General features: G+C 32.8%; 4 protein-coding genes and 2 non-coding genes across 10 annotated transcripts in view; 2 read left to right on the top strand and 4 right to left on the bottom strand.

The window, feature by feature from the left end:
- Positions 1–15334, bottom strand: part of LOC120775723 (myb-like protein P) — a 175373-nt gene extending 160039 nt beyond the window's left edge. For all 4 annotated transcript variants that reach the window (XM_040106036.1, XM_040106039.1, XM_040106038.1 and 1 more), the window contains exon 1: positions 15183–15334. The gene's annotated coding sequence lies outside the window, so the exon portion shown is untranslated. The remainder of the gene's footprint in view (positions 1–15182) is intronic.
- On the top strand, positions 590–2726 carry LOC120775728 (microsomal glutathione S-transferase 1-like). 2 transcript variants are annotated; one of them, XM_040106045.1, is made up of 4 exons: positions 590–667; positions 719–851; positions 2251–2330; positions 2388–2726. In XM_040106045.1, the coding sequence occupies exons 2-4, from the start codon at positions 723–725 to the stop codon at positions 2629–2631; spliced, it is 453 nt and encodes a 150-aa protein (XP_039961979.1). In that variant the 5' UTR covers positions 590–667; positions 719–722; the 3' UTR covers positions 2632–2726. The 2 variants fall into 2 exon arrangements, with proteins under 2 accessions (XP_039961979.1, XP_039961978.1); XM_040106044.1 differs by having other exon boundaries at positions 593–851.
- LOC120775724 (cystathionine beta-synthase) lies at positions 4543–14988 on the top strand. Its single transcript, XM_040106040.1, has 6 exons — positions 4543–4703; positions 12988–13113; positions 13174–13280; positions 13343–14381; positions 14452–14639; positions 14706–14988. The coding sequence occupies exons 2-6, from the start codon at positions 12998–13000 to the stop codon at positions 14801–14803; spliced, it is 1548 nt and encodes a 515-aa protein (XP_039961974.1). The 5' UTR covers positions 4543–4703; positions 12988–12997; the 3' UTR covers positions 14804–14988.
- Positions 15335–16853: 1519 nt separating the features above from the next.
- On the bottom strand, positions 16854–20949 carry LOC120774979 (dolichyl-diphosphooligosaccharide--protein glycosyltransferase subunit STT3A). The gene is made up of 8 exons (XM_040104880.1): positions 20860–20949; positions 20520–20788; positions 19932–20260; positions 19437–19826; positions 18945–19232; positions 18619–18723; positions 18184–18552; positions 16854–17996 (listed from the first exon to the last, which is right to left on the bottom strand). Exons 2-8 carry the CDS (start codon positions 20629–20631, stop codon positions 17442–17444), a joined length of 2148 nt encoding a protein of 715 aa, XP_039960814.1. The 5' UTR covers positions 20632–20788; positions 20860–20949; the 3' UTR covers positions 16854–17441.
- On the bottom strand, positions 18064–18145 carry LOC120776222. Its single transcript, XR_005705408.1, has one exon. It is a non-coding gene; the product is annotated as a small nucleolar RNA Me28S-U3344 (small nucleolar RNA).
- Positions 19308–19388, bottom strand: LOC120776223. The gene has a single exon (XR_005705409.1). It is a non-coding gene; the product is annotated as a small nucleolar RNA Me28S-U3344 (small nucleolar RNA).
- Positions 20950–26991: the final 6042 nt, after the last annotated feature.

Raw genomic sequence — 26991 nt, 5'->3', positions numbered from 1 at the left:
TATCATCGGTCCTTATTTCTTCAAATATTATGCCAGTGAGGACGTAACCGTCAATGGTGACCGTTATCGCCCTAGGATAACCGACTATTTGCCTGAAATTGAAGTTCGTTATCTCGGCAACATTTGGCTTCAACAAGACGGCGCCACTTCCCACACATCGCATCAATCAATGGATTTATTGAGAGAACACTTGGGTGAGCAGATAATTTCACGTTTTGGGCCGGTCGATTGGCCAGCAAGATCGTGTGATACCTCTCCTTTAAACTTTTTTCTATGGGAACATAATGCACCCTGTTCAGAGCTCAAAAATCGATTAACTAAAATTTCGCACGACTTTTTCAAATCAAAAGAGGAGGAACCTAATATAAAATAACACTTGGGATAATATGTTGTTATTGATACCGTTTTTGTATCAGTATACAAGGAAATACTTATTCGATTACTAAATTCATTCATTTTTTTCAACTTCATCTAGATGCAAGTATGGTTTTATGACGTAAACGGCTGTTGTAATCTTGCATTCTATTATATTACAATTATATTCTTATATAAATATGTTATCAAAATCTCACTGCAGATTCAGCGAGTCAACGACAAATCTTTCAGAGTCAACTTACTACAATTAGTTGGTCAATTGACTAACGCGGTAGATCAGTAAATTTTACCGGTAGTAAAATTTTTTATATTTTTCTAGAAAATTAAAGAAGTTTCGTTAAAGGACAATGGTGGCAAAAGATTTGATATCATTTGATAATGAAGTATTCAGCGCCTATGTCTTCTGGTCGGCTGTTTTGGTTTTGAAACTTTTGTTCATGTCATTGCATACGGGTAGGCTCCGCTTCAAAACACGGGTAAATCACTGAAAATTGTAACTAAATGACATACATACATACATAGACAGACAACCAATTGTGCTAACAAAAAGTACTGTGTTCGGAAAATGTGTGTTCAGAAAATAACGAGGGCATGCTAAAATTTCGCTGCTTTTTCGTGAATTCTTGGCTAAAACCAAGATTGTAACGATACCCAAGCCTCCATAATCTGTTTTTTCTTCTTTCAAAATTAAAGATAACCTTAAAGAACCGTTGCTTTACAAGCTGACATACTATGCGCTTTTTATGTTAGTTTGTAAAGAAACGGCTCCATAAGGTTATCGCTGTTTTTGAAACAGAAAAAGCTAAGCGAAACCATATCTGCCGAATATGGAGGCTGGAAAAGCAAAATCCTTTCGGGCTATCGCAAAAATTAAGTTTGAAAAGTGTTTCGACGATTGGTAGAAGCGCTTGCATAATTACGAATAGGAACAACTTTGTAGGCAACAACATTCGCGTAGACGATTGAATAAATATTTTTTTTGTAACAACAATTCCCGTTATTTTCAACACACCCCGCTTATATAATGTACAGGAATTTGTACACCTTAAGCCATAAAATAGTATATTTAATGTTTTACATGCTTTGTTTTTTTACTTTCGGACTTTGGTAGCTTTCATTCAATTAGAGTTACAAAAAAATCGATTTAAACTCGCTTATATATATATGTATATAGAAATTGACTGAGTAAGATAATCCAAACGCAAATGGTTAACTGTAATATTCACTTAGAATTCTGCATTATTATAAAAAAATTACATTAAAAAAAATGTATTAAATGCAGTTATCACTTGTGCAGTGTTGCCACTACACACAATTCATATTAATAAAATATGTATTGGGTAGTCGAAAAAGTATTTTCGTATTTTGTCAAAAGTGAAAAAAAAGTTACAGCTGTTCAAAAATAATGAAGAAATTCGCTATATTTTGAATTTTTTTTTGTAAAGAAACAATGTTACGCACTCCACCAATGAAATTTTTGAAGTTTACGGAGACGATGGTGTACAATTTGTGTAGCGCCACAATAGTTCGCTCGCTTCCGTTCTGGAAATTTCGAAATTTCGATTTATACTGATGAAAGTTTTACACTGACGGAATAATGTCTCAACCGAAAAAATGGCGAAAAGTGGTCTACCAAAATGGTACATATTTCGTTCATTACAATGTAAGAAAAATAAGTTGAAGTTTGATTAGAAATACGAAAAGACTTTTTCGACTAACTGAATATAATAATTATTATTCGGCTATTAATGAGTGTTAAATAATACAAAATGTATTCAAGCTTAGCAATTGGAAAAATTGTTCACTGCATTGTTTACATATGAAACTAACTATCCTTAAAACTTAAACGTTCACACAACATTTGTATCTTAATAGACCTTTCAGAATCCCGAGGATTTGATTAAAAAAGGTTTTAAAGTGGGATTCGATAATCCCGATATACAACGCGTGCGCAGGTATGTAAGTAAATAAACCTTAAACCATAACGCTCTTTACTATTTTTCGACATTCAGGGCACATCTCAACGATCTGGAAAACCTTTTGCCATTCTTCGTGATTGGTTTCCTCTATGTGCTGATCGATCCAGCCCCGGCTCTGGCCATCAATCTCTTCCGTGCTGTTGGCATTGCGCGTATTGTACACACAATAGTCTATGCTGTTGTTGTTATGCCACAACCCAGTCGCTTAATAGCGTACTCGATTGGTTTGAATGCAACAATCTACATGGGCTTCCAGGTAGTGATTGCCGCTTTGTAAAAATGCCTTGTGGACTTTGAGCAATGATTTTCACTTTCGAGTAAAACATCTTATGGAAATAAAAAAAAGCTGTCTATACAAGCACTTGACCTTGACATATTGGTTTGTGAGGCAGCTAGATATACTCAATTGGCGATTACTACTATTTAGCAGCTTTTGGTAGGGAGAAAAGGCCGTGTGCAAAATTTCAGACCCAAATCAAGAGTAATTATTACAATAAGTATACTAAATTAATTAAAAAAAAATCACAATAATTTTTGGTTGTTAGCAAATTTTAAAAACTTTCTTTCCAAATTGTGAAAAATTTTATATGTTATGTGTGGGAGGTGCGTATAAATAAAAATAACGGGTGATTCAAATATAGGTACATTTTTAATAAACTTTGTTTGACAGACAGCGTGTGAGTCCTGCCAAGCTGTCGTTTGTATTGAGTATTGTTTGGCATTTCATCGGGGAAAGACTAACGCCTAAATAACGTTTACGAATCGTTCAACTTTATTACGAAAATTCACGTTTTGTATAGAATGTGTTTCGCGAGATTCGCTCAACTTAAGGTCAACGTAATCGGCCTACTGAGAGTACTATTCGCAATACCATCACCCTTCTTGAGACCCAGCATTCATTATTGCAATGTATCAAATAGACCGCGTTCAGCACGCAGTGAAGAAAATATAGCAGCCGTAGTTGATAGCATATACGAAGACCGTGGAAAGTCGATTCGGTGAATTTTACCAACGTTTTCGAGCCAAATTTTGTTCAGCGATGAGGACTATTTCTGGCTCAATGGATATGTAAACAAGCAAAATTACTATATTTGGGACGAAAAGCAACCTGAAGAGATTTAAGAGTTGTAGTGGAGTCATCGGTCCATATCTCTTCAAAAATTATGCCGGTGAGAGCGTAACCGCCAACAGTTGGCTAAAATTTAATTTCGTGATCTCTGCGACATTTGGTTTCAACAAAACCGCGCCACTTCCCACACATCGCATCATTCGATGGATTTATTAAAAGAACACTTCATCGAAAATTTAACCCAATGGAAGGACTATCTGAGACGTAGCACCAGGGTTGGGTGCGCGTACGGTTCGATTTGAACATATTGTTTAGATCATAAAAAAATATAACACGTTTCATTTGGATATATTTGTTGATATTCAAGATATACATATATTGGAAAGTCAAATATGTCGAACGCTTTCAAAATACCACCTGGTACTTAAATTGTCGACCTTTCGTAGAACTAAGGGAAGAAACTCAGTAATTATCTTGTATGTACTGCTGCACAATCCCTGCTAGACCAGATTTTTTATTTTATTTTAACTAAGTTCTGTAAGTTGCTAGCAAGCAGTAAATAGTTCACTTCAATCAGAGAGATTCATACATTTTGCAACGGTTATGGCCAGAACGTCACATTTTCATTCGGTTGAGATTTGAGTATATTTTGTGAGTTTTGAACCCGAAACTACAAACAGGCTGATGTGACCAAACAAATTTAAATATTTTGAAAAAATTTCTCATTAGTAACGATGCTTCCATAACAATTACTCAATATTGAAATTGAATATTCGAATTTTCCAAATGTATTTTTTGGTACCAAATTTCTTACTGGGTCGTTCACTAACTTATTGCATACTCTCTTTTACTGGTGCTTTTATGCTCACACAAAACACATTTACAGATACTCACATCTACATATTTGCATTTCTTTTTTGCTTTCAAATGAAAAAAAACCCCCGCATAGTCTCCAAACTAACACTTCTCTCCCCAACATACATGAACATTCTCCACTGTACCGACTACTGTTTGACTCCTGTTGCCTTTGAAGAAACCAGCTCACTACAGTCACGCATCGCATTAACTCGCTCAGCAAGCCAACACGACAGACTTACGAGCACATTAGAGAAACAACAGCAAGCGACTTGTACCTGCCTATAAATTTCTGTGCAGGCCAAAACAGATTTTGTACACTTCGTTCGTAAGAACATTTGTCAGTCGCAATTGAAGACATCGCTGATTTGGACGTCAGCCTCCAGAGTGAATTCGTTTTTTTCTCGGCATTTTTTTAGTAAAAGGTTAGTGTGAGAAAAAAATATCAATAGCTGCTACAAAGTGTAAATATATAGTAAATAGTCAGTGGTTTTGTATATTTAAAATACAATTTAGTAAAATTTTCTTGGTTGTGTATTTAGTGAAATGTTTATTTTGTGAACTTCAAGCCTTTGTAAGTGAATTGTGACCGCAAAGTGCGCCTCAAACCGGGCGGCAATTATTTACAACCACTTTTATGTTAAAAATTTCCATTTCAAATGAAAATTCAAACAGTTATTGTTGAGAAAACTGTAACAAAAGTTGTTTAGAAATGTGAGAATGTGAAGTAGAACATAAAAAAGAGTCTAAAATCCTTAATTTGTAATTTGAATGCAAATTTCTTTTGTTTTCATGCAAATTGAAAATTAATGCAGCTTTTGTTAAAAATTATCAGTTTTACTGCAAAATAGTTAATTTTCAGAACATTGATAAGGTATTTAAATATTTTTTCATAGACAAGTTCTTTCATCGACCTCGCTACTAATCCGGCCCCCCCAAAAGCTGTCTATATACAACAAAACAACGTGGCCGGTTTATTGAACTACACATGTTTGAGTATACCTATTTCCATGTTGAGTGCCTATGCATCTACCATAAGTACATACATATATATACAGTGTCTACATATGTACAAATATATAATATAGATACTTTCTGTGCAGATATATTAAAAAATATGTATGTACAGTGAAAGCTCTATTAAACGGACGCTCTATTAAGCGAACATCTCCATCAACCGGACAGAAATGTTGGCACCGCTGATTCTGCCAGTGTCCGCTTATGAGAGATTTCACTGTATATGTTTTTTTGCAAAATGTTGTATGTAATCAAACACGTGCGTTAAAGTTGATATTGAAATTCGTCCATGTGCCTAAACAGCGAGTCATGAGTTCAACATAAAAAAAAAATTATTTACATAAAATACATATCAATGTATACGCATATCTAGTACTTTTTTCATTAAATATATTTATATATACGAGTAAGCCCTGCCGGAAAATCTAGTTATCGAAAGCACAAGCGCTTTGGTGAACATAAATTTATTCCCAAAGTTTTCAGTGAAATTGGCTTCGAAAGTGTTAGTTGTTCTCAACATAGTATTCATTTTTGAACTTCACTTATTGATAAAGTTTGCTCACAATTTTTCTAACGAAAATTATGTATGAACAAGAAGAAACGTTAGTTTTGGTTGTACAGAAGCTTTGATAATACCCTTCATGAGCGCATTTCTTCTGATATAAGAGTATATAAAAAGATTTTTAACTTAATTTTAATTCTTAAAACCAGATTAACTCGATTTTGAGTAGTTTCAAAGTGTGTACTTCAGCTTTTATTTAGCTGAAAAGTTATGTGGAAAAAGTTGAGAAAAAGATGTGATAATGTAGTCACAGCTTCATTACGTCGCAATTTAGACACTGACTGTTATTCCTCTAAGTAAAATATTAGACAAGTTGGAAATAAACGACACCAGAACTGCAAAGTTAGGCACAAAATCTAACTAGTCAAAAAAATGACATTCGACTAGTACCAATTATTTGACAATTGATACATTTCCTGAACAACTACGACAAACTTTTACAGCATCGAAATTAAGAAAGAGGTTTAACTGAACTATATAGTTTCAATTTGTACTGAATTGATATCACGGTAATATAGAAATATATCATGATATAATATAATATATAATGATCCAAAAACATCGACATGATATACATAAGAAACAAGTTCAGTTTTAGAGAAAAAATTCAGGTATATATTATTTCTTTGAGAAGATGACACTACAGTCAAATTCAAATATTTTGTAGTCAGACCTAATCTTCAGCAGACACGTGTATAAATTTCACAACTGTTAGTATGTTTGGGGTAATGCAGAGTTCTTGGGGCCTCGTTCTTATATAAAAAAATTCAGTGTGCTATATTTTTAATATCTATATCTAAAGTTTTTTTTTTTAAATCTTCTATTCCTAACTTGTATGCACAATCACGATGTGTCAATTACTTCGTTTGGCCATAGCTCAACTTTAAGTACTTTTTGATATTGTCTAAAAAAGTTATCAACTTTATCAAACCTACACTTGAATTCGATTTTAAAACTATGTATACAATTAAAAAATTTAAACAAGTGTAAAAGCAAGACAAAACTATGTGAAATGCGGAAATATACATATCTTCAGGTACTAACACATTGGCTGCCAAGCGGATTTGACAACCGCCTTGAAAATTTAAACATATGTTTGTTTCTGCAGATTTCAGCGTGCCCAGAAAAGATTATCAACATTATCAACCTACTTTTTGTGTGGCATAAAAACCCCTTTAAACGTTGAATGTCAAGCAACCCCTGAAGATTTCGTCCGACATGACAGGCAATGTGTCAAAAGACTTATTTTAGCGCTTATACATGTAAGAAAAGCCAAAGAAATAGGGTAATAAGCTTAAATCTCTAACCATCTGTTTCAAATGAAGTTATCAAAAAAAGTATAGAAAATAATATAAGACATACTTTTTGAGTTGACGACCATCACCTAAAATGCAAAACAACGCAAAACCAAATTATAAGCTTCCGTTATCAGGTTTAACTATATATAACCATTATCATAGCCATTTTATTTTGAAAAGTGATGTTACCTTATTTTGCATTTCTGGTCTCGAAATAATATTATTGTTATATGGAACTCCTCTGAGAACATCGAATCATAGTTAATAAACTGTAAAAACTTATTTTTCATAAGCAAAACTGGAAAAATTGTGTAGGTATAACCGGAATTTGATAGCATCAGAAACTCTAGATTGTGTAATTAAGAGAATTTGAGCAAATTCAACCCTAATTGTTTTCAATTTGTCATACAATAGGTCGTTTGGTTAATTGCAAAATCATTTTTTAATGTACAATAAATTAGTTTAAAGTTTCTTATAAGTTTAGAAAATTGGAAAATAAAGCCTTACAATTCACAATATATATTGCTTGGATAATGGACATGGTCATGTTATCGATTCTCAGCCTAGTACCAATAGCGGTTCCAGAGATAAGAGACATGGAAATTTCATTTAGAGTGGGCGGTACTACACCGTGTTTTCTATACCTATCATTTTCTCTATTCCTTAATCTAAATTCTATACGAAGACAGTTTTCAATTCATCCCAAGCTCTAATATATTAGCATTACTGTTTTAAGTGATACTTTTGTTTTTAAATTTTTGGTTTTAGTAGGTTAGGTGCTAAGCGCTCCAATCTCAAAATGTCTGTCGTGGATGAAGTATTTTACTTCCCAAAAAGGGTTGACAAATTTTAGGGAAGCTTAAATTTGATTTATGATGGAATGGTTATATGAAGATGACAAAAATATTACTGACATCTCTTCCAAATATCCACTGTAATAAGAAGGAATCCTATATACAAATTTCCATCCCATCAATTTGATAGTATATTGATACATATTAAATATTTATTAAAAATTCTATAAACTTTACATTGTATGAATATTTTGCCGGAAGTCAAGACAATTATCATTACTCATATAATTTAATTAACGTCTAGTAAGACATGAACATAACCTTATACAAATAGGTATTTTCATAGTTTGTTGCTAATAAATTAAGGCTAGAAAAAATGCTGAAAGCTCATTACAAAGCTATCAGCAAATACAATGTATTCAGTAGGAACCAAACTAGCAAATTCAACAATGTGAAGGTACAAATTTTTACAGTTTCTTTTTATTTTAGTAAAAAATTTCAAGATTTCCATTAAAAATAATTAAAAGGTCTCGCAGTTTTCACACTGAAACTATGAGCTTCAATTTTCCAAAGGGGTGTTTAGAAACTATTGACATATAATATTTGGAACGTGTGTGGTTTCATTTATTACGTGACAATTTGTATTATGTACTTCGAGACATAACCAAATACAAATAAGCATTAGAAATAAACTAATTGCTCACGTAAAATTATCGCACTTAATATTTGTATATATGTGTTTTCTATAGAAACTCTTGATAAGAATTACAAAGCTCTGCTTGGAGTGTTAAAGCGGCTTAAAACTTTTGAATGAATTTTATAAATGAGTGGGTAGAAGGCTTGTTCGATTAGCTGGTAGACGTTGTAGGCGGTGTCTTAATTGAGTTAATTAACGAATAATTTATTCAATTAGGATAATACCGATAAAAATTATTAAAGCTCTACTTTAAGCTCCAATATTATTAGTATTTTGAATGAGTTTTAAAAATGAATGGGTATAAGAGTTGTTCGATTAACTAGTGAAAGTTGTAGGCAGTGACGATAAAAATTATTAAAGTTTCACTTGAATTGTCAAAGCTGCTTAAAATTTTCAAATAATTTTATAAATGAATAGGTAGAAGGCTTGTTCGATAAGCTGCTAGACGTTGTAGGTGGTGTCTTAATTGAGTTAATTAACGAACAATTCATTCAATTAAGATAATATTCGAAAATACTTCGAAAATTATTATGTAGTAGTTAATTAAAATTAATTATTTACGAGAAAAACACAAATAAACTTTAGAATGTTTCATTAAACAATTGCAAAGATTTTATTGTCCATGCAAACTCAATTAAAGTTAGTGTTATTATATTTTGGTTAGTGAGAATTTAGAGAAGAAGTTAACATCAAAACTAGTTTTAACTGAAATTAATTTTTCTTTACAATTTATATATAATATATGTATATTCATCTGCAAATTATGAAAATCGCACTAACCTTGCCTAAGTGATCTTTGCAATTTCAAGGCGATAAACTCTAATGTACTTTCTAAGAATAGATTGCTAGGAAGTGTTTGTGGAAGTTGTCTTCTTAGTTGTATTGTATTTACTTTGCCTAACATTTCCTGCCTTATCTCTAACCCTCAAAACTGTGTAGCGAATTCAACTCAAAATTACTGGCGATCAAATACTAAGAGTCCATTAATTAACGACAAGCTTTTATGTAAACAATTTAGTCCCAATAACGTCAAAATTTGGTAACGACTAACATTGTTAATTGACTTAAATAACTTTTGGGACTGAGGTGTGAAATTAATTGGTTAGGAATTAACTTTGTTAATTGACATTTAAATACCTTTTTGAACTTAGGTGTGAAACCCACTTTCTAACCGGCGTACAAACTGTAGCTACGTTAAAAATAGATAATATATATCTAAATATATCTCACGTGATTCTTTAGCACATTTTCAACTTTTTAAAATTGTTTAAGCACGGTTTAGCTTATTTGTATAAAATTATAAAAGCATAAATTAAATAATATTAGCAATTTATATAGGTATTGGTGCTTATAATCTCCGCAGATAATAAAATTTATTTTATAACCAATCGGTAAAAACCTTGGGGGCCAAACCAGCACTTTTTGTGAGATAAGTAAGGTCATATTACCTATACAACTATATCGTATAGAAAAGGAGATGAAAAGATAAGAAATTAAAAATATGTTTTTCTGATTCTTGATTTCTTTCAAACAATCAAACGTTTACGTTACCAATCCCGCTAGCTCAAAATTCTCGACAAAATCAGAAATATCAAAAATAAATGTTTCACAACGGATGCGCTAAGTTTTGGTATCACTTAACGAAAATATTTTTGTCATAAATTTATCAGTAGTTCGAGCACGATTGTATCTTCATTCGTTTTTGTTATCTTCATTATGTTGAAAGTTTAGTAGATATTGGGTAAACATTTTTGAATTTAGCATTTATTTATAAAGCTATTAATTCTTTCATATGTGATAACTATTTTAATATTTTCAATTCACCTGACATTCGTTAACTTCTTAAAAATGTAGCAATTTCTCAGCGTCGAATGTTAAGTGAATATTAGAAAAATGCGAATTTGAAATTCAAAATTAGTGTCTAAGCAATAATTTTTGACCGCATGGGTTCTTATCAGCAGAAACTTTCATAATTAGGTATATGTCAACTCATGTGAAAATACCTACATTGTATGAATATTAGAGCGGGTCGATTTTTTTCTATAAATCGTGTATGAGTAAAATGTTCTACGGACCATTCTGAACATCTTTGCCTAAGAAATTTTGAGTCTAGAACCGGTTTCGAGCTGACGATTTTTAAGGTGACGTTTAAAAAATCTGAATGTGGGAGACATGTGATATGGTTGTTCGATCCTAGCGAATCCAACAAATGATCAATAGAATATCATAATGCCCATACGAATTAAATTTCACTGGAATATCTCAAAAACTGACGAACACATTTTTATAATCCCTAAAAAACTCCGCCTTAAAATCGCTCACACGAAATCGGTTTTGGACCCATAGTCTCTTAGCAAAGTTGTTCAGGATGAGTCGTACAACATTTCCCGTAAACGCGATTTTCCTATTTTTTTATGTTCTTGTAAATCAATTCGCTCTAATGTATATGTACTATAATATATAAGTATGTACGAGTTCATGCACATAGAATCTCTAATTAACTTTCTGTGATTGATTGCATTAAAACCGAAAGTAAACAACAATGTTTTTTATTTGTTTTCGATGAGACAAACATAGATATAAAATAAAATTGACATTATTGTCTTTTCCATATCACCTGAAGCCCGGTTATTATGTTCTAAATTACATTTCTATCCCTTTCCTACTTGTTTCTTTCAGTTATTACATTTTTTAACCCTTGTGCGGGTACCAAAAACCAACAAAACAAGCCACATCGATAATTTTATAAAAGACTGCTAATGATTACGTTTTTAGAAGACCTTTCGTGGAAAGATTGGAGAGTAACTTGATTTGGTTTAATGTTTTAGTTACCGCACTCCTATATACTAAACCCGACAAGATTTTCATGTTATTTTGTCTAATTTTTAGTTATCTAGCCGCATTAGACCCCGACTCGAGTAGCTTTTTCGACAAATTCCGCCATTTTATCATGCCAGTTATAACATTGTCTACACTACTGCCAATTTGCAATACTCCCTCATATTCCGTATCAGAAGCTTCATCTCATATTCTTCCAAACAGCTGATGAGACTGGCATCCGGTAAGAAGTCCAGTTCCATTGAATGAATCTCGATTGGACAATGTCCGGTTAGAACTCCTACAACCATTGAAAACTGAACCTTGCTGAGAGCATAGACCTCTTCCGATGTACCCCGGGCGAGATGAACCTTTCGACTGCCTACCTGCTGGTAGTTGACCAACGCTAGGTTATTTGATCTGAGGCAAAACAATCCAGTAGTAAACCACAATAAAAAATAGTTTTCATTCCCCAGTTATTGAGACTAAAGTACCTGTCCTAGCAAGCTCACCAGCCTTACAGTTTCCACCAATATTGCTGTGATCAGTCACCTAAACCAGCCTAATCTTACAATAATTCGATGCTAGAGATAGGGAGACTTGACGTCCCTACACTTGCTGATGCACAGTCAGCGAACTCAAGGCTAATATTGCGGCCCTACTACGGGAGTGGTTAGTCGCTACTCTGAAAGAGACTGGGCTTCGAAGCAGAAGACCTACTGCTACCTTTTTGGCAGCCACTAGGAAGACGCTGCAGTAGTTAAGAAGCCTAAATCTGGAGCTGATAAGAAGCTCCCGATAGTATACTACCCCACCAACACTCTCCACAATTTTAACCATTCCTTAAAGAAGCTCATCGCCCGTCTCCTACAGCAAGGCCCCACTCGAAGGTATATGAGTAAGGAACTGACAGTCGGGGCCAGGCTCGGTGACCTGGTAATCCTAGTAATTCCAGGCCTAAAGGTAATAAATTACAAAAATATTATGTAGGGATATCATGACATTCTGAATTTAATGTACCTGGCTTTCCGCACAAGGTTTAAATGGGTAACATAAGTAATACGTTATCAGTTTTATGTATTGATACACGTTTGTTGATAAAGAGTTTAAACGAATGTCTTTGTGACATTTTTTGTACACATCTATTTAAAAAACAATATATACCGTAAAGGAATATACATATATATATATATATATATATTTTATTTTACTTGAGGTTCGAGGCGTGTGAACCCCGGAAGATCATTTCAAGCTATAGTATATGATAATCAGCCAAACATTAAATAAGTGACGCATTTCTAATTAAACATTTATTATAAGAAATAAAAAAATAAAGAATAAAATGAATTATGAAAGGGATATTAGTAGGATTAAATCTTATCAATTTCAAGTTCAGGTATAGTTTAGGTTCCAAGGTTGAAGATTACGTCTAGTCCGGTAAAAGTTTTGTAATCTTTACTCCCTTCGCAATCAAAATTTCACTTCTAACAACAAACATCCGCAACTACTTTTGCCTTCTTTCAGTTAATTTATAATGCCTGCCAACAAACCCTATGAGCGCCCGAAGGACTTCATCGATCCTGGTCTGCCTTCAAAATGTACATGGCATTTGGGCACGAAAGAGAAGACACCACATATTAAACGCCCCATGTAAGTCAACTTTCACCTTACACAATATGCGATTCTTTACATATTTATAACATATTACAGAGCTCACCGTCAAAAGCTTACACCCGATATATTGGAGGTTATTGGCTGCACACCCTTAGTCAAGTTGAATCATATACCCCAAGCTGAGGGTATCAAGTGTGAGATGTGTAAGTTACGCAGTGTATTTATGCACCTTACTCTATAGATTAATATAAAATCTCCTCTTCAGATGCAAAATGCGAGTTTCTCAATCCCGGTGGTTCCGTAAAGGACCGCATTGGTTATCGCATGGTGCAAGATGCCGAGGAAAAGGGTCTGCTCAAACCGGGCTGCACGATAATCGAGCCCACCTCAGGTAACACCGGCATCGGTATTGCCATGGCGTCTGCCGTTAAAGGCTACAAGTGCATAATCGTAATGCCTGAGAAAATGTCAAATGAAAAGGTATCGGCGCTACGCGCCTTGGGTGCCAAAATTATACGCACACCCACCGAAGCGCCCTACGACAGCCCTGAAGGTTTGATTTGTGTGGCACAACGTTTGCAAAAGGAACTACCAAACGCCATAGTCTTGGATCAGTATCGCAATTCGGGAAATCCACTGGCGCATTACGATGGCACGGCAGCCGAAATCTTATGGCAGACAGATAACAAAGTCGATATGGTGGTCGTTTGTGCTGGCACTTGCGGCACAGTCACCGGCATTGGCCGCAAAATCAAAGAAGAACTACCGAGCTGTAAAGTAATAGCTGTTGATCCATACGGTTCGGCATTGGCACGCCCGGAAGCGCTGAATAAGTCAGACGTACAATTTTATGAGGTGGAGGGCATTGGTTATGATTTTACGCCTACGGTAAATGATTACAACGTGATAGATTCGTGGATTAAAGTCGATGACAAACAAAGCTTCCCCATAGCGAAGCGTTTGAATGCCGAAGAAGCATTGCTAAGCGGTGGCTCAAGTGGTGCTGCAATGTGTGCAGCACTAGAAGTGGCCAAAGACCTGAAGGAGGGTCAACGCTGTGTGGTCATTTTGCCCGATGGCATAAGAAATTATATGACGAAATTCGTTTCGGATAACTGGATGGAAGCACGTGACTTTAAGCCAGTAGTAAACGAACACAACCACTGGTGGTGGGATACACCGGTGAGCGCTTTGAACTTAAAAGCGCCGTTGGTGCTCAAATCAGATGTGAGCTTTGCCAAAGCGATCGAGACGCTCAAGGAACACAATGTGACACAAGTGGCGCTCACAGACGCCGATGATAGGTGAGTGTATGCCACAGTCTAAAACCAGTATAAATCTATTATAATTTTTGTTTTCGTTTGTCTTGCTTAGCACACTTTTGGGCGCTGTACTGCAAGAAACACTTATCAATCAAATCGTAAGCATGAATCGTAAAACGAATGAACCTGTGGTCAAGGCTGTCAACCAACGTATTATACGTTTGCCTTCCAATGCTATTCTCGGTAAATTGGCGCGCATTTTGGAACTGGATCCTTGTGTGTTAATCGTGGATATTGAAGGTGAGTTTCGCCGGTATTTAGCCAAATTTAAGTTTCAATGACTAATTTAAACACATTTTTGTGCAGACGAGAAAGAAGTCGTTAAGGGAATTGCCACGAAACTGGATGTGCTCGCCTTCGTCGCAAGTGGTGCCCCACATACAAATGGCACCAATGGTCAATAGTATCTTATGATATGCAGCAATTCTTTTAATGAAACTTTTATCAGTTCCGTTAGCTGATTATTGTTGGTTCATTGAAGTTGACTTGATGAGATCCTGTAAGTCGTGCGGACAATGCAATTGCTTTTAAAAGTTTACATTTACAAATCCATGACTAAGAGACTATGCAAGCATCACTTGTAATTAATTCGAAATCTCTAAAAAATTAATGGTCTAATTTTTAAGATATATAAATTTAAGACAACACAATGATAAAGTAACGCATTAATATTCAATACTTTATATTCAATTTGAAAAGTTTTTAATAAAATAAAAATTAAAATACAAAATTATTTTCTTAACCTCCCTTGTAAGAAAAATTATTAAAAATAAAATTACTAACTTGGACGCCTTGGATCTCCATATTGTTGGTGAGTGGTAGCAGCATTACACATTTCTTTATGATTGACCTTGTAAATTAAATTTACATATTTATCACTTAACTTTTCTTCTTCTATTTTTTTCCCCAATTTCAACATTGGATTTATTAACAAAACACTTCATCTTTGGAAACATATAATAATTTAATTGAATACTTTTTCCAAATATTAAAATAGATTCCCACTACTATTATGCACATGTAAAACCCAATTTCACTTTTCTTCTTTTCTTTTTCTTTTCTTTCTTCTCAATCTTAACATTGGATTTATCAACAAAATACTTCCCCTTTGGAAACATATAAAAATTTCACATTTTCACTTTTTTTATATTTACTTATATGTATATCACTTTTATTTTCATTTGCATATTTAGCACTTGACCAATAGATAAGCAGAATTTACACACTGCACTTCATTAAAGCAAATTTAATTAATAAACAAAAAACACATCACCTTTGGTATATTTTAATAATTTTATATTATATTCTTAGCCTTGAACTATGCACTTACAAATAAAAAGCTTCACTTTTGCTAAATTTTAAATAATTTGTTCTTAAGGGCCCTCACTTGTATGTACATATATTTCTTCATTTATGTACATATTTAATATATAAATAATGAAAACAGCTTTTATTTTTTACTTTATTTCCATAAAATACTCACTTTGTATTTTAAAATATTTATAATTTGCAATATTTAATAACAAAATGATTTGATTTCCTTCACTAATATTATTTCATTCACTGTACCTTCCAACATAGCTGCTTTGCATATTTCCAAATGCGTATTAGCTCTTCTATCATGTAGCCCACACAAATTTTTCCTTTCATTTCAATGGCATTGAACTTCAACTCTGCATTTATTAACAAACCTTTTCATATTTTATAATATTTAATAACATTTGATTTGATTTCCATCTCTAACATTATTTCGCTCACTGCACCTTCCAACACAGCTGCCTAGCATATTTTCAATTTCGAATTTAACATTAAATTAGCAAAGAAACTTTTAATTTTTCACTTTATTTCTATAAAATGCAACTTCTAATTTGCATTTACAAACAAATGATTTTACTTATTCAAAATATTTGCACATATTTAACAATTTCACATTTGATTGACTGAACTTTCCAATGACGCTCGCACCTCCTTTACAATTTTTTTCTCTTGCACAGTTTGCATTTAAATAACATAGCCCGCGTTACTTTTTCACTTAATTTCAATTAAATGCAACATCTGCTCTTCACTTTTGTAGAAAGAACTTCAATATTAGCCTTATTTTATAAGAATTAAAGAATTTTAAAATTCGCCGCAGTCCAATAGTTGATATTTTATACTTTTCCACGAAAAGAAGGAAGTTGACGTTTGACATTTGTATAACGGCGGATGCGTGGAAATTTACAGATGTGTACGGGAAAGTAGCAACAATTAAAGAGTTGCCAGTTTTAAAGAGAAAAAAGTAGCAAATATTTGAGCACACGTCAAAAATAAATATTTTGCAATTTAATGTGTATATATGCATATACATACATATACACAAATGCATATTTGTGACAACTCCGCCATTTGCCTGGAAAGTGCTAAATAATTTACATATGTATGAACCAACTGACAGCAATAAAAAACAAACACAAGTGATTTTTTCAATTTGTCTTAAAAAATTTAATTTTTATTTCAGCCATCATTTGACATATTGCCGTTTCTGAGCCCTTTTTAGCGTAATTTGTTTTAACGAGCTTTTTTTGTTTGTTTATATATGCGTGTTTTTAAATGCATGAGGTTATAAAAGAAATAAACTTAAATATACAGAGAGAGCCGCGTGACATTGTACTTATTTCAATTTATAATATCGTTTATGAAATCCAATTTATATTTCAACAGAAGGCAATAATAAGTATTACATAGTAATGTTTAATTCACATGATATTTTAATTATTCGAAAATGCAAATGTTTGCTACGCTGCGTTTTCAGCGTTTCAACTTTTAACTTAACAATTTCAATTGTCTAACGAAAGCAATACATTATAGGCAACCAAAAATGAACAAGAATATACTATTTTTACAAATTATAAAAAGCACCGCTTTTAGTAACTTTAATTTCGAAACAGTTACACATTCGCAAAACTCAAGATTCTTTATTTCTAGTCTCCCCAATACTTTCAAATGTACTGCACTGGTAGTTTACTGCTGTTTGTTAGCGTCTAGCATAAGTAGATACTGCTTTTATACGCCGCGATTTCGTAAATCCTTCACTTTGTAAATACGCACCAACCAATGCTCGGTTGTGTAGGCCTCTTCCAAAACATCCAGCTCAAAGTCTTTATTACCAATTTCAGCAGAACGTACGCGATCATAACCCGGTGGTTTACCACCCTCGGTGTACACTTGACCAAAGCGATAGTAGCACATTTTGTACATGAGACAATTTAGTAGCGTCGGTGAACCTTCTTTGTCCACACGGAACTCGCCATTGGGTGCGTAATAATCGCGCTCCTTAATGTGTGCGCCACGATCTGTGCTACCACCAATGCGTACCATCCATAAGAATTTATTAATATCATCAGAAGAATATCCAGTTAAACCGCCGAAGATTACAAGTACATAATCAACGTCCAGTTCACGCATGATTTCATAAGCTTTCTCCTCAGATGAAGCCATCGCTTGTCCAACACGTGATATATGCGTATTATTCCAAGTGTTATTGTCCACCAATATAGTGCGATTAGCCATAGCAGTTATCTGGTAGCCATAATCCCACCAAGACATGATGCGCGCATTCTACAAAAGAAGAAAAATAAAGTTTAGTTGCATAAAATAAGAAAACATTTATTAAAATAAAAGAAGTTTTTCTGTCAGCTAGTTTTATAGTACTCATGTGTGTTTCATACTCTTCCTATCAAGAATTTGAAGTATTCATCATGTGAAATTTACTGTGCAACTAAAAACATACATATATCGCACTCACCTCTGGTGTATTCATTTGCAGCCAATAGTAAGCCTCTCGAAAATCATCGAATATGATGCGTCCCCCGTCATGTGAGCGCGCACTAAGTACAATGCTTGGCGACGAATATGCTTCCGATGTCACCCAAGTACAATGGAAGGTATAAACAATAAGCATGAATGTAATAATGCCCACAAAACCTATAGCAACTTCACTCTTAACACCGCTACTCTGCTGTTCAAGTTTCTTGTACTGACGTTTACTTTCAACGGGTTTCGACGGGCCGGCATCTATACATTTTATATACTTGGAGAGCAGATGTGATGTGGCAATGCCAGATAAGACACACATAACCGGCGCTAGCACGAGCATTAAACGTACCATGACACCCTGTGCAAATAGATACAAATATGACGCCAATTTTATTTAAAAAATAAAAAATAAAATAATATTTACCGCAAAATAAATACTGGTTACACCATAAAGGATGATAAAAATATTCGAGTCGGTTAATTTCGAGAAGCAGAAGTACAAGCCAGCTGGGAATAGGAATACCAAGATCTGCAATAAGAAAAATAGAGATTTAAATTCATAACAGTAGTTTCACTTTCCAGTTGTCACTGGAAGTCAGCGATCAAAGTGTGAAGTAATCAATTTGTGATAAATAGCGGCAAATGAATGAAAACTCACCGCCGCATATTTACGGACATTAAAGCGCACTCATACAACAAATTGTCATCAATTGAAATGTATTACTAATAAACAATAAATCAACAACATACCTGCAAGTCAAAGTAGAACGACGACCATGATGTAGGTTGATGTTCCGACACAGATGCGATGATGGGAATGTGATTCTTCGCGTATGAAGGATCAAGCAAGGAATAAAAACGGCCCGTCCAGGGCGAGACTTTGCCAGTAATCGTCAGCACAGTACCTATTACGAGTACTGTAGTCAGTATGCCAGACACTAAGGCTTTGAAAAGAATTTCGAAATTTTCTTTGGACAAACGAGCGCGTAGATAATCAACAAACGCATGTATTTGACATAGACCGAAGGTGCCAAGCGCCTGCAACAGGAAAAAAAGTGACAAATTACTATAAAGCATTGAAAATTTAAAATATATTTATCTTTTTAACAATATAATTTTTCAGCTTAGTGTTTAGTACTCATGTATGTTTCATACTCTTCCTATCAAGAAATCACAGTAATCATCATTGATATTACAATTAATAATGAAATAAAAATATTTGTAATATTTCTTCGAACTTACCAGCATGTGTTCCGAGCTTTGTATTGGTTGAAAACCGACAAATGAAATCTGCATCGAGAGTATTGTGCCAATGCAATACAATGTGCTATACGCCACATAAATGCGATGCGAAAAGCGGCCGGTGATCATTAACGCCAAAACATGCAGTGGTATTAAATTGATGAGGAACACATAACCACCCCACGAAGAAACCATGTAAAAGTAGGCCAGTGCCGACATGGTCGACCAGAAAATGGCGCCACTTTTCACTGCCTTAATCCACAAATAGTATGTGAGCAGCATACAGAAGATAGCAATGCCCTCATTGTCATAGGAGCCTGCAACCGAACGCGATATGTAGCCGGGTACAATAGAAATGAGAGCAGCTGCAACCAAACCGGCGCCGGTACTCTGTAAAAAGTAAAAAAAAAATATTTATATAGAATATTGTTGAATACTTACAACCACGTGTTCACATAACCTATAACAACATATTCAAGAGTACCTGGTACTTACGTGAATCTCCTTTGTCAGCGCATATGTTACCAATGTGGTTAGTGAGGAGAAGAATGGTGCCAAAAATACACACACATTCCTAATCTCAATGGTAATATTCAGCAACCACATGAGTCTATAAAGAGCTGCGGCAGTCACCATCAACCCAGGATAGATGGTACCGCCAATAATACGGCCTAGTGGATACCATGCTCGATCATCAAACCAATTATGGAACTGGTAGAATCCTTGCTCAGCAAGGAACCGCGTGGTACGGTAATTGAAGTATGGATCAAATTCATGGATAACACTTTCAAAACGCAGCACCGAAAATAAACGCGTGGCAAATGCTGGAAAGAACAATTTCAAATGAACGACAAGCTGGGCAAAACATCAACGAGTGAGCAAATGAGTGAAAAAAATATTTTGAGTGAGAATTACATTTGACAGCTAACGTGAGTTGAGTGCGATTTTTAGCCACAGAATTAATATGTTTTGTTAAGAACTCGAACGAAACAGATATGTGTTTTGTTTAAATTGTAAGCTATATATGGACATAACAAGTAAAAAAAAGTTCATATTAATTTTAGGATTTTGATAAGTACTTACAAAGCACAGCTGCTATAATTAATATAGCTAATTTTATGAGATGTTCTTGCTTTTCCCAGGTCAACGTTATCCTCGACCGGCTAGCAGTCGCGGTAGCTGCGTCCAAGGTCATGTCGGCACAATTCAATAGCACAAAAATTGCCTATTTTTTCGATCTCAAGCTAGAAAGCAACTCCCACACAAAATCCGAAAAATAAAAACTCGCCACAAAAAAGCCGGTTGTAGGAAGCGTCTATGGCGCAAAGCAATTTTTTCGCACAATAGTTTTGCTATAAAAACACAAAATGATTTTACACTTTATGCGCTATTGTATGGAATAGCATTAGGGGTATGCACTTACAATTATTTTATTTCAGTATTATTGTTTAAAACAGCAAAGATTTTCATTTAAACAACTTTATATACGTGGTCGTGGCAAAACGCCCAAGAAATTTCCAATATGACAAGCCGACAAAATGTCAAATACAATTGAGGCATTGCCAGCTGAATATTTTAAATATATACAACAATTGACAATATGTAATTATTTATTAAATTATTATAAGTAAATATTCTTCGTAAAATATTAATAATATAATATTTTAAGAACAGTGTACAGTTGTGTTTTTCAGTCGGATATAAGTTAGTACAAGGTGGTCAAACAGAAAATTTGATTTAATGTTTTTATATTCATTTCTTGCACAATACAACTAACATGTAGGGCTATATAATTATCAAACTTAACTTAATTTAGAAAAACATTTTTGTACAGCCGACAGTTTAAAAGGTTTATTTTTTTGCATTAATTTAGAAATATTTCATTACTCACTATAAAACAAATGAATAAATTGTAACAAGCCATTCTGATTTTGAGTGACATCTAACGTGAAAGCCACGAAGCTGAAGATTTCTGCATTTTTTTACATTTTAATAAAATATGTTAATCAAAATAATATAAATAACATCGTTAAATTAATGAGTTTCGACCATTACAATAGTAACTAATATCATCAGTAATAATTTTTAAACAAATTTTCAAATTATATTGTTTTCGGATTTTTAAGATTTGTAAAATTTCTTTTTCAAAAATGTAACCCTGTGCACGCGCAAAATTCCGCCGCTATTTGTCAGTTTCGCACCGGTTTCCTTCCCGTCGCGATTGAAAGTTTTGCGCTTAGTGCTTCTGTGAATTAAAAATGTTAATTTCATAATATATATAAGTGATAGTGAAGTGTTTTATAGAAAAATCAAAAGTTCAGCTTGTGTTCTATTGAAATTAAATGAAAAATCAGTGCGGGCTATGTTTTGCGTGTGTTTATTAAGCAAAAGAAAAAGTGTGTAGTGTATGTGTGAGTAAGTGTGTGTGTGGAATGTCGTGCGCAGCTTAATTTCCAATGGCCGAATGAGTGGAAGTAGTTCGTGGTAAGTTTATTTTGCATTGTTGTAGAATTTTTATCGCTTCCTAAGCACTTAATAATTGAGATAAGAACTATTTAAGCATTGCTTAGCAAAATGTTTAATGTCTGATGCGGCACTTACATATATGCAGATATGCACACGCAACACACATACATATGTATGCATGTATATACATACATTTACAAGTATGCAAAAGCAAATTTGGTTTTGTTTTTATGCTAAATGGCCGTTCGTTGCCGATGTTTAAGTGATTTGCGAAAATTTTATAATTCGTGGTTACATTCTTGATTTGACTGGAAATTTAACAGGGAGTTCTAGATTTTTTAATTTGTATTTGCTTGAGATATCTACATTTGTGTAATATGTGTATGCAATTCCAAAACTATAATTTGACAAAGTTTGATTGAGGAAAATAAGAACTTTTCACCTCAGCCTATTTAAAATGAATTAAAATTATTTAATGAAAATTTTAATGCTTGAAAAAATAAAACACATTTTTGGTAATATTTTGAGAAGAGATAATTTTTAATAATTTTGAAATCATAAAAAAGCTTAATATGAGATCACCACCTGTTTAAATTTATTATGTGATTAAAAATATTAAATAGACGAATTATTCCAATATGGATTATTTAACAAAGTTTTCAACTGAAAATATTGCAGAGAATGGCTGCCGGTTGTTTATATTTTTACTACATTAAATTGTTAAAAAAGAAAAAATATGTACTATTGTCACAAAAATTAACTAGTTTGTTCGATATATTCTAAATGTAATATTTTTGACAGGTTTACCATATGCTTAAAAAATTTTATTTGAAAAAAATTATTTAAACAACGAATTTTTACAATATGTGTATTAAAGTAAAAAGGAGTATTCAACAGTATTCCATTTTATCCCCGAAATCCGGGGATGCTATTCTAAATTTTACCCAAATTGTCGCATATTTATTTTTCCATTAACTTAAAGTGTGAAAATAAAAGAAAAATTTCAATATACATACATATGTATGTACATATGTAGGTATCAAACTGATATTTGTTTTTGAGAAGGGCTACCACTTGCTTAAAAATATTCAGTAAATAAAATTGAGGAAGTTAGTCGCGTTTTTATTTAAATACGGATATTAAACTAAATAAGCTTGAAGTGTAAAATATTTTTAGTGGGGTTGCCACCTATTTACTATTTTTTCTAAATTTAAAAAAATACGCAATAAGTATCAAATTGAACTAGTTTTATTGAAGCGTTTTATAGCAAACGTCTTTCAAAAGGGTTACCAGCTATTTAAAAAAAATATTCTATACAACTGAACGAATTATTAAAATATGGTTGTAAATATACATACATATATCGAAAAGCTTAGGTACGTATAATTGACAATATTTAATGAAAGGATTGCCGGCTGATATATCTTTTTTTTAATTTTTAATAAAATGGAAAATCTATACAGGACATTTTTGTGAGGGTTAACCACTTCATTAAGAATTTAATTTTAATTCGATAAAATTTATCAGATTTAATAAAAAGCTTGAAATTTAATTTTATTAAATTATTTGATAATGGAGTTGCCACATGTATGACATTTATAAATAAAAACAATTGAGGGGGTAAAAGGCACTGCAAAGTAAAATGTTAAGGAAAACTGTATTATAAAGGGTTTGCCATTTGTTTATTTCTTAATTAAATTAAATGGATGAACAAAAAGAAATATAACACTATAGTGGTCCAACTATAACGATTTTAAATATATTTTTCCGTATTTATTTTTCAGCAGAGTTGCTACCCGCCTTCTTTTAATTTACTGTAAAATAGCATTTTTATTAAGAAAAGTAATCCACGTCTTCTTATTATGTTTTCACAAAAGACATTATATTTTCTATATAATTGTCGCAGAAATACATACATGTATAAAGCTCAATTAATTCGATTTAATCTATTATGAATTATCCATCAAACAATAAAAAACAGCGAAAATAACATATATAAAGTTATAGCGCTCGGATAACATGGCAATTAACGAAACTGATTTATCACTAAAAAACGACAGCAAATGAAAGGCAGAGCTATTAAATAGTAAAAATACCAGCTATCATCAGTAATAATTTCTAAACAAATTATTAAATTATTCTGTTTTCTGATTTATAAAATTTGTAAAATTTCTCCTGCAAAAATGTAACCCTGTGCACGCGCAAAATTCCGCTGCTATTTGTCAGTTTTGCACCGGTTTCCTTCCCGTCGCGATTGAAAGTTTTGCGCTTACTGCTTTTGTGAAATAAAAATGTTAATTTCATAATATATATAAGTGATAGTGAAGTGTTTTATAAAAAAATCAAAAGTTCGGCTTGTGTTCTATTGAAATTAAATGAAAAATCAGAGCGGGCTATGTTTTTCGTGTGTTTATTAAGCAAAATAAAAAGTGTGTAGTGTATGTGTGAGTAAGTGTGTGTGTGCAATGTCGTGCGCAGCTTAATTTCCAATGGCTAGGACAGCCGAATGAGTGGAAGTGGTTTGTGGTAAGTACATACATATGTATGTAAGTATGCAGAAGCAAATTTGGTTTTGTTTTAATGCCAAATGGCCCCTCGTTGCCTATGTTTAAGTGAATTACGAAAATTTTATAACTCGCAGTTAAATTCTTGATTTGACAGGAAATTTAACAGGGGGCTTAAAATTTTTTGTATTTGCTTGAGTATATTTACATTTGTATAATATGTCTATGGAATATCAAAACTATAATGAGAAAAAGTTTGAATGCAAAAATAAAAATAATGGTGAAGTCTTTAGGAAATGAATTAAAATTATTTAATGAAAATACAATACATTTTTTGGTAATATTTTGATCATTGGTTGTGAAGGGGTTGAGCATTTTAAACAATTTTGAAGTAATAGATGAGCTTAGTTATGGGGTTACCACCAGTTTGAAATTACTTTAAAATAATTATTGTTATATGGGTATTGAAGGATTTAACAAACTTTTCAACTAAAAATATTTCTAAGCATGGTTGTCGTTTAATTGTTTTTCTAATTGACTTGAAGTGTTAATATAAAGAAAAAAATACACTATAGGTAACAAACTGAGCAGGGTATATTAAGTTTGTCACGAAGTTTGCCATACAAACTGAACGATCGGAATCAAGTTCTTGTATGAAAAACTTTTGCATTTGACAATATATCTTCACAAAAGTTGGCACAGGTTATTTTCTAAGGCAACAATGTAATCTCCGAAGAAATTGTTCAGATCGGTTAACTATAGCATATACATAGCTACCATACAAACTGAACGATCGGAAAAAAGTTCTTGTATGGAAAACTTTTGAATTCGACAAGATATATTCACGAAATTTGGTAGAGATTATTTACTAAGGCAACAATGTAATCTCCGAAGAAATTATTTAGATCTGCTTACTATAGCATATAGCTGCCATACAAACCGAACGATCAGAATGAAGGGCTTGTATGGAAAACTTTCGCATTTGACATGGTACCTTCACGAAATTTGACATTGTTTACTGCTTAAGGTAATAACATAATCTCCGAAAAAATTGTTCAGATCGGTTAAATATGGCATATAGCTGCCATACAAACTGGACACATAGTTACTAAAAGAAATGCACCTGTGAAGGGTGTATTAGCTTCGGTGCAGCCGAAGTTAACGTTTTTTCTTGTTCAGATAATGATCGCACAAATATATAAAGCTTATTTAATTGCCTTCCCTAATACAGAAACCCAGAAATTCATTCAATATGAAGATTTGTATTTATGGGAATCGCTACAACTAAAACATGGTGGGCTTCTTAGATAAACATTTTCATCTGAAACGTGAATAATGCCCCAACCATTTCAGTCCATCCGAGGTTCAATCCGAATTTGATTCTGACAACTCTTTATAAATACATACATACATATGTACATACATATGTGTGATGGGATAGCTTTAAAGATTTTCATCACGTATATATTATGTATATTCCTTTTTCGAGTTTACTTATGTATATTGTGGTGCTTCCATGATATAATGTCATTAGACTATGAAAGTGCAATTAATATAAAAAATGGTAAATTACCCATCAAATAATAACGAACAGCGAAAATAACAAATATAAAGTTATAACGCTCGGATCACATGACAATTAACGAAACTGATTTATCATTAAGAGAACGATAAAATAAGAGACATCGAAAAATAAAAGTAATAAAAAAACTTAATGAAAGGCGAAGTTATTAAATAGAAAAAAAAGTAAACAAACTTTGGTATAATATCATTTACAAAGAAACATTTAATAATGAATGTGAACGAAGCAAACTTAAAAAGAAAGAGTAAAGTCTAAAAAAATAATAATTAATTGTCAATGATGTGTGGGTGTTTTGTGCTTTCTTGTGTGTATTTGAATATCAGCAAATTTTTATAGGATTATATAATAAAAAAAATATTAAGATTCGCTTCATTGATCGTTTTGATTGATATGGACTTTTGTGATTTAATATATTTTTTGAAAAAATATTTTAGGTTTTAAAAGATGATTCTTTCAATATTCGAAGAATTTTTAGGAGTAATTTTTCTTAGCAGATTTAAAAAACCAGAAACACATTTGGAACCTTTCAGGTACTTTTATAGAATTAAGTATAGTATACTATACATTAAAATTCTTCATAACCGGACACCCACTGTTTTTTATTTACGGGCGATCGCGGGATAGGAAGCGAAGAGGTGTGGACGAATTTTCAAGGGTTCTGAGTGGTTTTTCTAGATTACATACAAGCAAAAAGTGATGCGGCAATGTTATAGATAATGAGAGGTTCTTTTGTTTTAAACTTTTTTTTACATAACCTCAAAATTTAGGTTTTGGACTATTTTATTTTTATCTTGTACATAGAAAAAATTTGTTTTTTTTATGAAATTCAATGGAAACTTTCCTTCTTATGTCTCTAAAATATTTTTTTTCTTATATTGGCGAGATACCAAAAAGATTATAATTTTCAGTAAAAAATTCTCAAGTCACATTTTTTTTCAAAAAGTCAGTAGGTTTTATGTTTGTTGAAATATTTAATTTCTGATTGTATAAAAATATATACATA

The sequence above is a fragment of the Bactrocera tryoni genome, chromosome 4 (genome assembly GCF_016617805.1).
Source record: "Bactrocera tryoni isolate S06 chromosome 4, CSIRO_BtryS06_freeze2, whole genome shotgun sequence".
Lineage (NCBI taxonomy): Eukaryota > Metazoa > Arthropoda > Insecta > Diptera > Tephritidae > Bactrocera > Bactrocera tryoni.
Note: the sequence above shows the minus strand (reverse complement) of the source record. Positions and strands in the feature narration are given on the sequence as shown.

Coding starts and splice junctions, on each gene's coding strand:
- LOC120775724 (XM_040106040.1), top strand. CDS start 12,998: ATGCCTGCCAACAAACCCTATGAGCGCCCGAAGGACTTCATCGATCCT. Junction 13,281..13,342: donor GGGTATCAAGTGTGAGATGT/GTAAGTTACGCA, acceptor TCTCCTCTTCAG/ATGCAAAATGCGAGTTTCTC. Junction 14,382..14,451: donor CTCACAGACGCCGATGATAG/GTGAGTGTATGC, acceptor TGTCTTGCTTAG/CACACTTTTGGGCGCTGTAC.
- LOC120774979 (XM_040104880.1), bottom strand. CDS start 20,631: ATGACCTTGGACGCAGCTACCGCGACTGCTAGCCGGTCGAGGATAACG. Junction 19,827..19,931: donor CGCTGACAAAGGAGATTCAC/GTAAGTACCAGG, acceptor TACTTTTTACAG/AGTACCGGCGCCGGTTTGGT. Junction 19,233..19,436: donor AAAGCTCGGAACACATGCTG/GTAAGTTCGAAG, acceptor TTCCTGTTGCAG/GCGCTTGGCACCTTCGGTCT.
- LOC120775728 (XM_040106045.1), top strand. CDS start 723: ATGGTGGCAAAAGATTTGATATCATTTGATAATGAAGTATTCAGCGCC. Junction 852..2,250: donor GGCTCCGCTTCAAAACACGG/GTAAATCACTGA, acceptor GTATCTTAATAG/ACCTTTCAGAATCCCGAGGA. Junction 2,331..2,387: donor GATATACAACGCGTGCGCAG/GTATGTAAGTAA, acceptor TTCGACATTCAG/GGCACATCTCAACGATCTGG.